At 33.7% G+C, this 12,550-nt stretch overlaps 3 protein-coding genes across 5 annotated transcripts; 2 read left to right on the top strand and 1 right to left on the bottom strand.

The window, feature by feature from the left end:
- The first annotated feature begins 476 nt into the window (after positions 1-476).
- Rab7 (RAS oncogene family member Rab7) lies at positions 477-3,461 on the top strand. The gene is made up of 5 exons (XM_081975377.1): positions 477-813; positions 1,437-1,603; positions 2,025-2,119; positions 2,173-2,385; positions 2,649-3,461. The coding sequence occupies exons 2-5, from the start codon at positions 1,440-1,442 to the stop codon at positions 2,801-2,803; spliced, it is 627 nt and encodes a 208-aa protein (XP_081831503.1). The 5' UTR covers positions 477-813; positions 1,437-1,439; the 3' UTR covers positions 2,804-3,461.
- A 486-nt stretch (positions 3,462-3,947) lies between these two features.
- Positions 3,948-12,003, bottom strand: LOC145726305 (chymotrypsin-like elastase family member 2A). Of its 2 annotated transcripts, none has more exons than XM_081975346.1 (9): positions 11,685-12,003; positions 10,856-11,121; positions 6,486-6,649; positions 5,736-5,876; positions 5,500-5,641; positions 5,118-5,331; positions 4,855-5,064; positions 4,634-4,795; positions 3,948-4,422 (listed from the first exon to the last, which is right to left on the bottom strand). In XM_081975346.1, exons 2-9 carry the CDS (start codon positions 11,069-11,071, stop codon positions 4,214-4,216), a joined length of 1,458 nt encoding a protein of 485 aa, XP_081831472.1. In that variant the 5' UTR covers positions 11,072-11,121; positions 11,685-12,003; the 3' UTR covers positions 3,948-4,213. The 2 variants fall into 2 exon arrangements, with proteins under 2 accessions (XP_081831472.1, XP_081831473.1); XM_081975347.1 differs by having other exon boundaries at positions 10,856-11,101.
- On the top strand, positions 6,787-10,830 carry ktub (Tub domain-containing protein ktub). 2 transcript variants are annotated; one of them, XM_081975350.1, is made up of 5 exons: positions 6,787-6,999; positions 7,064-7,267; positions 7,325-7,581; positions 7,641-7,902; positions 7,975-10,830. In XM_081975350.1, the coding sequence occupies exons 2-5, from the start codon at positions 7,072-7,074 to the stop codon at positions 8,427-8,429; spliced, it is 1,170 nt and encodes a 389-aa protein (XP_081831476.1). In that variant the 5' UTR covers positions 6,787-6,999; positions 7,064-7,071; the 3' UTR covers positions 8,430-10,830. The 2 variants fall into 2 exon arrangements, with proteins under 2 accessions (XP_081831476.1, XP_081831475.1); XM_081975349.1 differs by having other exon boundaries at positions 6,788-7,267.
- Positions 12,004-12,550: the final 547 nt, after the last annotated feature.

Below are 12,550 nucleotides of genomic sequence, written 5' to 3'. Positions count from 1 at the left end.
AAAAAGAACAAGTATCAGGAGGTAACAATACTTACCTATACCCCGTTTGTGCATTAAGAGACGAAGACGGAAGTTGCCATCCGTGTCCCCCACATTTGCCTACTGCGCAATTGAATTTGAAACTTCCAAGTTACTCGTAAAACAGTATTTGGTTGTAAGTGAAGTTAGCTAAAAACCGCAAAGACTTGTTGTTTTGGTTTGTTTTGCTTTTCGTTCCGTTAAAGGAAAATTTTTGCAAAATTAAATTAGTTGAATTATTACTAACGACTGGATTTGTGCATAGTGGGCAATAGCAGATTGATTATCGCCACTGATTTTCTGACAGTTTACGGCCGCCATACTGAACGATTTTTGTCTCCCACTTTGGTTGCTATTGCTCCTTCCTGCTATATTTTTTTATTCATTGTACAAATGACATCAGTATTTGTTTCATTCTTCTATGCGTCAGAAAAAGATAATAAGTGTAGTTCATCAGTCTGCAGTCTGCTACCCTCCCTACACTCTTAACTGCTCTAAAAAAACTTTCAAGAATTCTCACTTTCCTCACAACAAATTTATGAAAACAAGCAGTCGCCATTTTGGATTTGCTTATTTTGCTAGTGAGCTAGTGTCTAGTGTCAGAGCTAGTGTCTGTGTAGTGTGTATCTGTGTCATTACGTTTACATGTTACATTACTACGTAGTTAAAAATTGTCATTGTTTTGAGTTGATTTTAGTTCTGCCTTTTAATTTGGTGGAGATTGTGATTATAGTTAAATATTTATTATTATTAATCACCCACACCTAATACAGATTGATTATTTAAGGTTCAAAGGTAATCAGCTGATTATATGATTATTTCTTTATCCAAACTGTGGTGTTATATTTGTTTTCTGCTAGTTATGACTCATTTTTTCTGCATGCTTGTATTGTCATTTACTATTTTCAATCTTTAGTTGGGCTCCTCTCCCTAATGTAGGTAAATTTTTTTTTTTTTAATATTGCCTTGTAAAATTTGTTTATATGACTTTTGGTACTTTGTTTGACTACTTTTTATATTGGTTTGGGAAAATATGAAACATTTCAACTCTCCACTATTTATAGTTTTTAGTTTAAAATTTTTTTAAATGCCTACTTGATTTTGACTGGAAAACTCAATATTGAAAAGCATTAGGTACTTATATGACATTTACATGATAGGTACCAACAATTTATTTAGGGATAAAATGAATTGCTAAAGTTTAAAGTAACCTTTCTTAAGTTTATTCCAAAGTTAGATATTGTCTGAGTTACCTATGAATATTATTTTTTTGTAAATTTGACAGCTGAAGTTTCAACAACTACCAAATTAATTGCCATGTTTACTTACCCCAAATGTGTGTGTTAGGTATTAGTGAAGAAATTATGTTTCTAATCATCTACCTTGATCCAATATTTTAAGAGATTTTTTTTTTCCAGATAATGGCTTCTAATAAAAAGGTCCTCCTCAAAGTTATCATTCTTGGAGACTCTGGTGTTGGGAAAACGTCATTAATGAATCAGTATGTGAATCGAAAGTTTTCCAACCAGTATAAGGCTACAATAGGAGCAGACTTCTTAACAAAAGAAGTCACCATTGATGACAGGTTTGCTTGATAGCTTATATAACAGACTATTTTTGTATGTTTGTGGTACTGAATTTGTCATCTTGCTCTGTTTTTGGATAGATAATGATGGCCACATTCCCTAATACTGTTTTCAATTGAGATTGACACATTTAGTGCAGTAGCTCAATATTTTAACCTAAACTGTGTCTTACCATTTCCAAGGTCCCCAAGTAACTTAAGTAATGTTGTTTATCTGTGACTCGCTGCACATTTGAACTCAGTTTAATATACAAATGCAATGGTTGCTTATAGTGGCAACAAGAGATTTTTAAGATAAATGGCTTCTTTTATACAGATATTCACAATTTAGAAAGCCAGACAGCCTTTTATTATTCTACATTTAATAAAAGCTAAACATTTTCTAATAAAAATAATAAACATAATGTAAATGGGCTTGCAGGACGGTTACTATGCAAATCTGGGACACTGCTGGCCAGGAGAGATTTCAGTCATTGGGTGTAGCTTTCTATAGAGGAGCAGATTGCTGTGTCTTAGGTATGTATACACATACAACTAAACACAATGTTAATTTTAACATCTACTTCTAGTATTTGATGTAACTGCTCCCAACACTTTCAAGTCCTTGGACAGCTGGAGGGATGAGTTTTTGATTCAAGCTGCTCCCAGAGAACCTGACAACTTTCCTTTTGTTTTGTTAGGAAATAAAGTGGATTTGGAGCCTCGAGCAATCAGTGCAAAGCGAGCACAACAGTGGTGCCAAAGCAAAAATAACATCCCTTATTTTGAGACTTCAGCTAGAGGTGAGTAGATCAACCCTTTGTACTGTTTAACTGTAAAAATAGGTAGTAAAAACCGCAATACCTTTTTTAAAAAAAGAAATATTGGAAGAAGATAAAATATTCTTAATATCATCATTAAAATTTATTCTGAATTTTCCTTTTTTAATGATAAACTTGAAGTTTGTTATATTAGACACTTTAAAGTAACTGTTTCTGTGTGGTAATCATATGATTACAGCTACATATGATGAGTTAATGTTAATATTGGTTAAATCAAATTTCAGAGGGTCTTAATGTTGAACAAGCCTTTCTAGCAATTGCTAAAAATGCCTTAGCCCAACAAAATCAGGCAGTGGACTTGTACAACGAATTTCCCGACCAGATTAAACTAACCAACACGCAAAGGCCTAGCGGTGGATCCGATTCGTGCGCGTGCTAGGATTTTGAAGGGTTAAGCTTATTTTGTATTTTTGTTTGGTTTAAAATAATCCAATGGTCTTTACTTCAATATTCGACTTTTACTTTTATGGAAGCCGCACTCTAGATCTTTTTGTTGTATGTATAGCGCCTACCAATTTGTTCCAACAGCTTAAGGAGAGGTAATAATAATAATAGATATTTAATTTTTATTATTTGCTAAAGTAATTCGTTAGAGTAAGTCCGTTTTATTGTATTTAACGGTATTTTTTCTGTAGCTAGTAGAAAAAGTGATAAAAAAAAACAGTTGGTGTATAAATATATCATTTCAATGGGTTTTAACTAAGTTGCTGAGCTAAAGGAATCACTCTTGTAATAATAAGTGCTACAAGATTACGCAAACATCAAGAGTTTTTGTACTTGGACTATCTTGAAGGAAAAAATTAAAAATTTACCACACCAACAGCTGCTGAGTATATTTGCCTGTTATGTAGGTACAAAATGCTTTCGGGTGTGCTATCTACAGAACTCTTTTATTAACAGACCCTGTACATATACGTATTTACTATGAATTTCAATTAGCTTCAATATACTTATATCCTTTATAATATTTAAACTTGTACATTATTATAGATTATTATGGTAAACATGGAATTAATAAAAAATAATAATCAAATCAACTATTTTTTTAATAAACTGGCTTAAGTTTTATGACTGAAACGATGGGATGATACTTATATCAAGTTCAAATATTTTTCATGTATTATATATTATCTGCAACGGTTTTCGAGATATCGACGTTTGAAAAGTCACACATAGGAGAATTTGACAGGTGTCAATTTTTTTACTGTTATATAATTTTTGATTATAGATCTCGTAAAGTTATGAGATAAAGAACATGCAGGTCGTTTTGCTCAATCTCATTCTGGTTAGGAGCTATATGCCACTACAAAATCTAAAAAAATTTCAATCGCTAGTGTCTCGAAAACAGTTGCAGATAGATATAGGGCGTGATACATAAAAAATATTTGAAATCGACGAAAGTATTAAAGCAGTCGTTTATGTTGGAACTAACTTAAAATTTGTCATGTCATCCTGACAGTTTGATAGTTCAGCTAGTCTACATTTTATTAGGAGAATTTTTTACTAAAATAACAACGCTCATACAATTTGTTAATACACATGTATTATAATATAAACAATACAAAAATATGAAAATTAAGGGTTATTATTGCACCGTCGTTGTACTTAAGCCAAGCTTAAGTTGAGCGCAGTTCAGACTGTGACTTTTCACTCGTTTTTGCCACATCCAAAACAAAACTCAAGTTAATTGCGGTTTAAAAAAATACGACGGTGCAAATGAGGGTTAGAAAATTTGTCTATTCCGATTATTCGAACTTAATTGCCTATATTTTTGTGGAGGACATAATCACTATTGCCTCATGGCATTATTAATAAAGTCTAAGTATTTGGCCACGTCCGTGAATACAGCATAATGTGTGGAATCGCACTTGAAATGGTCGCGTGTAGCTACACTGAGGGAAACCAACCCCCTAATTTGCCATACGGGATTAGATCTGTCGGAGCCTGGTTTGGGAAAGACAAGGCCACCACCAGAGTCACCGTTGCATACAGAGGTACCTTAAAAAATAGACGATATTATCAATAAATATTTCACCTGTAAGATATATCAGATTCAAAAATGTGACTTATATACTGTAAAATTAATGAAAAAGTCAAAATTTTAATTATGTATATTTCCAAATAATTTTAACTTTTGATGGACGAGTATACTCAACGTTTAGACTGATGAAAAGGTATGGATAGTTTTTTTTGTTATAGTTACTCTTACCATTAATGAATCCAGCACAAAAAGTGTTGCTATTTGTAAATCTGGAGTAAAAATCAGGAAACGAATAAATGCAAGTTTCTTGGGATACGACAGGCATATGGGCCTTAGTCAGCTGCTCAGTAACTTTACCCGTTTCGTCAAAACCCCAGCCAACCACAGTTCCTGCAATTGTTTTAAAATAAACCACTTTTTTTTTGGATTATCTAATACACGACACTTACCCACTTTTTTGACAATCAGTTCAAGTTGCGAAGGTCCTTCCCACAAACAAATTGGCCTAACGAAATTGGTCAAATGAGCAGGTTCTGTCAGTTTTAACACTGCCACGTCATTGGAAAAATTATGTGGTACATATTTGGGATGAACGAAAATTTTCTCTACCCGTTTGTCTTGTAGGCCTGGGGTTCTCCAAACTCTCAAGTAAAATTTTCCTTCAATAATGTCGCGTGTATTATAAAATTGAAGTCTTAATAAGTATTTTTACCTAAGTAGACTACCAAATTGTCGGGATTGATCACTGATTGGCTTTTTTTTTTAGTCACGCAATGGGCCACCGTTAGCAAATGATTCAGGCTTATTAGAGACGCTCCACATACGTAACTTAAATCGATTCCCTGAGAATGATAAAGAGCGGCATGCCAGGGAAATTGTCCTTCTTGGGCCACCTGACCATAGGTTATCAAAGGTTTGGGGTTTTTCTGTAATGTAATATAATAATGAACATATACCTATATATACAGGATAATTCAAATTCATCTCGGAAACTACAAGAGATACGAAAAAGTTTAAATTGGGACAAAATTGCCTGCTCTAAAATGTCCTATCTTAAATGATCAGCGGTACATAAAGTTAATTTGACAACTTACCACAATCGTACCGCACACCGCCGAATCCAGAATATTTGACGGTTTGGTTAAAGGTTTCTGTTGCCCTGTCTGAGTATGAAGTAAAAAGGCTTCAAAATCATTGGGATAGTGATCATCTTTTTCTGCACTTGCTCCTGGTCTCCTACAAGCAATAAAAGTCTTGTAATTAGTTAGGTATATGCGTTCAAGACTTCTAGAGATAAATTTGCTTATAAAATTTACAATAAATAACTTACGGATTGCTGTTTTGTGCTACCACACTAGGTATAACCGCAGCTTGTCCCGCGGACAAAGCATCCGTTTCAACTTCACTGGTAAATAATTGTCCTACAGGTGAAGCTTCCGGGGTGACTGTGTTTTCTTCTGGACACTTTGTCCTGAATTAATAGAGAAGAATACTAGTTTTTCGTTTACATTTTACCATAAGACCATTCGATATTTGTCCAAACATATCGCTCTTTGTAATGTCTTATTATACGAGTAATGTGCAATGCGATATTTCTGAACGCATCGCTGTGCGCGCCGCTGTATTGAAAATTATTATTAGTTTTAATTTTTTGACAATATCTTTTCCAACTCGGGTGGGGGAAAGTGCACTTTTTCGCACTCACTTAATTATAAATATACATTTAAATCAAAAAACAATAACTGTATATTTGATGTCTCAATTAAGAATATAGTATTAAACACCTTTGCAAAAAAAGACTTTTATTTTAGTAATTTTACTATACATTTTCGTTCAATTTAATGAAAATTGGTACTCCTAGGAAAAATGTTGTACCTAACACTGGCGGAAAGCGTCTTTCCTGTTCTTTAATTGCAATCTCCTGCGAGAGTAAAGTAACACTTTTCGCACTTGTTAGGTGAGTATAATAGGTGTGTATATATTTTTGCCAAAATTTGCCCTATGTATAGATATTTTCACAAACATATAATTTAACCAAAATAACTTGAGTTTTTGCAATATTTATAATGTAGGAACTTACACAGCGTTTAGGCGAAGAGACACTACTTTTGGCGGGGGTTGATTGGGATTGTAACGTATATAAAACTTGATTTGAAGTGCAGTGTTGGCTTTCAGCTTGTAGTTGGGGTTCTTGATCAGGTAACCATATTTGTTGTCTCTTATTTCCACTTCTCCAAACCAATTCTGTAAATAAACAATACATTTTATAGATTGTAGGATAAGTTAAGCCACAGTCGCGAACGCGAATAGGCAACTCTGTATACGCCCAAACGTGAGTAGAACCACCTAACGGAGGTAGTGGCCAAATTGACAGCCGACATCCAACAGATGACATCCAATTTCGTTTTGTTACATCACAAAAAAGTCAGGTTAAAAATAATCAAAATATTGATATTTGATATAGGTTTTAATGGGCAGTGGAAATACAAACCAAAATGATACCAATTTATACCGTCGTCAGAAATATCGATTTGTCGTATCTCCCTGAGCAACAACAAACATTTTATTACAAATAGTGAGGAGACAGAGCGAGGGTATGATCATACGTCGTGATGGAGGGAAGGACGCAAAAGTTAGAACATCAACGGCAAATTTTAGAACAGAAAATGAAGCAGAAGAGACTCGTTTCGGGTATGGTTCAAGCTACAGACGCTCGCAACAGTTCGAGCAAAAGCAGAGATAGTAGTGGAAACAGCACCAGCAGAAAAGAGTTGCGGGGATATGATGGGCCTCTACAGTATGCAATGAGTCATGATAACAATCCGGACCAAATTGTTGTTATGTCCAGCATAGACAGTTTAGGTAAGAGTTTTGCCAGCTTATTAAATTGACTGAACTAAAGAAAAAGTGGTTTTCTAGATAATAATGTTCAAGATTTTGCCACCAATAATATTTCAAGCAGTGACTTACTTGATATTGAGGATGATGAATCCTCCCCAGTTCCTCCTAATCACAATGGTAATCTATCAATAGCAGTAAACCCTTTGGGTGACTATGGTGATATTGCAAATGACAACCAGCCTGGTGCAAAGAACAGTCCAGATAGTTTGGAAATTGAAGGAGATTTAACAAATGATGATATTGCTGCTTTTGTTTTGGAACCTGCTATACCTAGGGTAAATTTATATTAACTTTTAAGTCATAGTTTTGGTGCTAGGAAACACTTGTCTTGTAGGTACTGTACAGATGCCGTATAGCTCGAGATCGACGTGGCGTCGATAGAGGACTATTTCCCACTTATTTTTTGCAACTAGAAAGACCGCGAGGCAGAAGAGCCTTGTTGCTGGCTGCGCGCAAGCGAAAAAAGAGTGCTACTAGTCACTATGTAATAAGTGCTGATCCCACTGATTTATCCCGTAAAGGTACTGGTGCAGTGGGCAAGCTACGCAGTAATGCCTTGGGAACGCGGTTTCAAGCTTGGGCAGGAAAAAGTGGAGGTAATTATTTAAGGATAGAATGCAATTTAATTATTACTGATTAATTTGACAAAATAAAACGACGACAATCAGTTGGAAACAAAGTAGAGGAACATAACACAGAGGGACCACCTAAAGAAGAGTTAGCCACCGTGCTCTATGACGCTAACGTTTTGGGATTCAAAGGGCCTAGACGGATGACTGTAGTAATTCCGGCTCTGGCCCAAGGACACCGCGCAGGTCCGGATGAACCGCTGGTGGAAGCTTGGAAGTCGGGTCGCACCGATCGATTGGTAGTCCTGCGCAATAAGACACCCGTTTGGAACGACGACACGCAATCGTACGTGCTCAATTTCCACGGGCGCGTCACTCAGGCGTCCGTTAAAAATTTTCAAATCGTTCATGACAGCGATCCAGACTATGTCGTGATGCAATTCGGACGAATCGCAGACGACGCATTTACCATGGACTATCGGTATCCGTTGTGCGCCTTGCAGGCGTTTGCGATCGCTTTGAGTAGTTTTGACGGCAAGCTGGCTTGCGAATAATTTAGGTTAACGGATTATTTCTATTGAGAAAAAAGAGCGTTGCGATTATTTAATAAAAAAAATTGTCACTCTTATTTCAAATACTATGCAGGTGTCTACTGACAAACCATCATAAAAAAAATTGTTAATCAGGTGAGAAAGTAGAAAATAGTATATTAGTCTGATATTGACCTTGTTCTATAGAGCCTGTCCCATGGCAAAAAAACATCGACTTATTTAAAAAAAAGTATACAAAGGATGGTTTTAAAAATTTGAGGACATAATAATGGCATGGCCATCTCCACTAAAATACTTTCTAGGTCATTTTGGGTTAATATCGGAAGTCGACCATATCTTTATTATTTTGATTTTTAGTGGTTCTGTTTTCTTACCCTTGATTTTGTATGGACAATTTATCAAAATTTTATACCTGTATAGGGGGTGTTCCATTTAAAATAGCAAAGTTCTGGTTGACTTCCGGTGTAACCAGAAGTGTCATAATCTTTAAAATATTTTAGTTGACATGCTGTTCTTTATGTTGCCCAATTTTAAACAATTTATATAAACTTTTTCCTATGTCGATTGAAGTTACTCAGTTCCATGACGAGTATGACTTACCTGTATTATGATTAAATAAACTGCTAACGGAAATAATCGGCCCAGCAAATTTTTGAATTTTCTCCAAAACACTTCATCATTTTTTTTTAGAGCAAATATTGATAAACCGCTAAACATGCATCGAGCTCCGAGATATCATCTAAGCCCATTTTGCATTTTATGGAAAGAATGTTCTGGACTTATTGTGTTTAGCAAATGCAGTGGATGGATCAATATCCTATATAAGGATGAAGAAATCATTTTTATTCACACGTAATCAAACTTTTTTGTTTATCAATGTCTCTCGATTATTTTCGTTAGCAGTTATTAATTATAATGGTTTATGAAACTGTCGAATTTTATACAGGTCTGAACTTATTTTGTGATGTATTTTGTGTATTTTTAATAAAACGTTTATTTCGCATTGTTTGACGTTATCAGACTTTGAACTTAAAATCAACACTGGGCTGCTGTCAAGTGCAGAATTGGCTTAAGGTAAGCTGCAATCAGTTTAATCTGGTTCAATAGCTAAACTTATACCGCGGATGTTGCAAAATTAGCGTACGCAAGAGAGGAAAAAAGTCTTATCAACATAATTATGGACATGAAAAAAATTATAAATAATTCCTAGTTCAGTATTTACCTTTGAATTGGCATTTTTACTGACATAAATAAAGAGATAATTCACATTGTACTTGTCTAAATACACTGACTTATTGCTTAATTAATTTTTTGAATATTTTATTTATATACATTTTTCGTCAAACTTTTACTCCTAAACTACTTCGTTAACTTATTATGTGTAGAAGATTAATTTTGGGACATCTTATGTATCAGTACTTGACATCCTAGTGGTAAAAAGGTATTCATTGAGATTAAGTTCCTAATCAGTAAATATTTAATATTAATTTTTTATATTAAATAGCGTAAAGGGGACCGTGTTGAATCGCTATTATTAGTAATTGTGCCTTCTACTTTATTTATAGTTTTAAGTAATTTGTATTTAAAGTTGACTGATTGACTATTTACTTGACATTTTCAAGTACAAACAAAATTTTTTTATTAATTATATTTATTACAATCTCATTTTTGACTAGCATATTACACATCATCAGTGATTGCTCAATATGTATTTAGTGATCGTTGCTTACTACGATCACTCATGCACAATAATAATTAATGGTTAGTATTAGCTACCACCTTGTAAAAGTAAGCACACACCTTGTTGCCCTCAATAAAAATTGGATATAGGTATGTATAAAAACAATAATAGTCCGAAGTCATAATCATATACAGAGTAACCAGGGTAAATGCTAATAATATTCCGTCGTCGTCGATACAATATGCCAAAATCTTGAATAATACGTACGTATGCTAATTTAATGTTTGGAGATATTTTGTTCTTTAAATATTACAATATATCAGTGACAAGTTAGATTTTTAAGTGATATCTGGTGATGTTTACTATTAGCCTTAACCACATAAATTATTCTAAAGTATGTAATAATAAAAAAGTGAAATTTGTCAATATGCTTTACATACATGGTTGGTCATTGCGCCAAGTATACAGGGTGTTAGAGTAAATTTCTGTGAAAAAAGATTAGAAGAAGTACATGTTTTGTAAAATCCAAGTATTTGACGAGATTCATAAGATAATACTTCCATCATTACAGTCGCATTCTGAAATTTTACATTTTCCTTCTTCCCAATTTGACTACCCTGTAATATATTTATGACCAGATAATTATTATAGCATAGGTTCTTACCCTTGTCTGAAATGTTTGATGTATCAGAAATAAAGTAAATATATAAGCATTTAAATGCAGTTTTTGGCCTAAATGATAACTTACCCCTAATTGAATACTAGGAGAATCTAGCAGTACTCGGAACCAGACCCCAGACAATTCCTGTTGCGACATAACAGTGGCAGTACCATACCATCGGTCCGGTTCGTTGGGTTTTTGTTCATACTGGAAGATTTTGGGACAAGGTGAAATCAGCTGTTGACCTCTGCTAAAATCCAGAGCTAGGAAAATCCAGCAAATCCAGTAATTTAAGCGCTCCATTTTTAGCTGGTTCTATAGATGTAGGTACCTCTATCAATAATGGTGGTGTGCTAGAATAGTATCATCGTTGTCTATGTTACTTATCAAATAAGCATCGCAAAACTTTGATAGCAAAAGTGATGTGCGAACGGATCCATAAAGTATACTTGTTTATAAACAAATGATTCCAAAAGGTACTTAACCTAATATAAGTGATGCTAACATGAAATGTTTATTTTTGAATATTTTTTTTACATACGAGTATACAGCGTTTGTCATGACAAATTTTTGTCTCATTTAATTCCTCTGATATTAATAAAAATACATAACTATAGAAGCATTAGTAACATTTCTTTTTTACTTGCAGTTAACTTTTGACCTTTTGCGGTCAAGTCAAATCAAAAGCGCATGTGGTTTATTCCGACTATATTTTTAAATATTTACTGAAATTCCTATACAGATTTCGATAGTACAGTCACTGCAAAAAAATTATTATTAATGTAAACCGTACGTGAAATACTTAGCGATAAGAAAGTTAATTTATTGAATGTAAATTGACAGATTAAATCTTGCAAAACCGTTTACTGTGATAGTATTGATAAGAGCCTGATGTTGGATCGAAATAGGTACTTACCCCTCACCAAATGTGTCCCTATACACTAAGTAGCATAAACCCACTAAATTATTGCACTTTTTAAAGTTTATACTACCCGATTAATTGAAATTAAATGTAATTTTTATTTTACAACTAATATTTAATATTTAGGTAATCGATCGGTATACGTTTAATAAAAAACGTTACATATAGGTAAAAACACTCTGAGAATTAATAAACTTAAGATTCTGTTCAATTACATAAAAATTGACAAGATTTATTCATTCTCGTTGGATGAATCAATACAAATAATAAAATTTTTGGTAGGCACTTTCCGATTCCTTGGTTGATGAGTTTGAAAACCAGAATGTACAAAACGATGGGCAAAACAGGTCGGGCAGGATTTCAACCTATAGTTAATAATATGTAAAAATGCATGGTCAATAATATGGAATCCCCGGATTTGTGTAGTAATTATAATTTCGTTAAAATAAAAATACTTTATTAGATAGGTTGAGTTTTTAATTAGGTTCTTGAACATTCATTGGAAACTCCAGTCAGTCAAGGAATACCTATATAAATTTAGAATAAAATAAAAAGCGTGTAAAAATGTGTTCCCATACATCTTATAAAAGTCTTTCAATTTCCTGAAGAAAATTTATTTAAAATAATTAAATACTTTTGATGCCATATGTAATTGAATCTATACGGGCTCTGCTTGCATTCTACACCTCTGTTCTTTTTACTTTTTTCTAGTTTTGCAACGTCATGACATGACTAAATTTATGGTAATGGCATAAATTGATTAGCAATCGATAAATCGGATTTTAAATCCGATGGACAAAATGACGTTTATGCGGTTTATGCTTGTCTCTGGATTATGTAATGCTTTTTCGATTAGGAGT

The sequence above is a fragment of the Ips typographus genome, linkage group LG3 (genome assembly GCF_016097725.1).
Source record: "Ips typographus isolate SLU linkage group LG3, UJ_Ityp_2.0, whole genome shotgun sequence".
NCBI classification, from domain to species: domain Eukaryota; kingdom Metazoa; phylum Arthropoda; class Insecta; order Coleoptera; family Curculionidae; genus Ips; species Ips typographus.
Note: the sequence above shows the minus strand (reverse complement) of the source record. Positions and strands in the feature narration are given on the sequence as shown.

What these genes read in the sequence shown, in the direction of transcription:
- ktub (XM_081975349.1), top strand. Translation starts at nt 7,018, where the DNA reads ATGGAGGGAAGGACGCAAAAGTTAGAACATCAACGGCAAATTTTAGAA. An exon ending in GTCCAGCATAGACAGTTTAG is followed by an intron (nt 7,268 to 7,324) that starts GTAAGAGTTTTG and finishes GTGGTTTTCTAG; the next exon opens with ATAATAATGTTCAAGATTTT. An exon ending in TGGAACCTGCTATACCTAGG is followed by an intron (nt 7,582 to 7,640) that starts GTAAATTTATAT and finishes CTTGTCTTGTAG; the next exon opens with GTACTGTACAGATGCCGTAT.
- LOC145726305 (XM_081975346.1), bottom strand. Translation starts at nt 11,071, where the DNA reads ATGGAGCGCTTAAATTACTGGATTTGCTGGATTTTCCTAGCTCTGGAT. An exon ending in GTAGCACAAAACAGCAATCC is followed by an intron (nt 5,642 to 5,735) that starts GTAAGTTATTTA and finishes TATTGCTTGTAG; the next exon opens with GAGACCAGGAGCAAGTGCAG. An exon ending in ACTGATTGTCAAAAAAGTGG is followed by an intron (nt 4,796 to 4,854) that starts GTAAGTGTCGTG and finishes AAACAATTGCAG; the next exon opens with GAACTGTGGTTGGCTGGGGT.
- Rab7 (XM_081975377.1), top strand. Translation starts at nt 1,440, where the DNA reads ATGGCTTCTAATAAAAAGGTCCTCCTCAAAGTTATCATTCTTGGAGAC. An exon ending in GAAGTCACCATTGATGACAG is followed by an intron (nt 1,604 to 2,024) that starts GTTTGCTTGATA and finishes ATGGGCTTGCAG; the next exon opens with GACGGTTACTATGCAAATCT. An exon ending in TTTTGAGACTTCAGCTAGAG is followed by an intron (nt 2,386 to 2,648) that starts GTGAGTAGATCA and finishes ATCAAATTTCAG; the next exon opens with AGGGTCTTAATGTTGAACAA.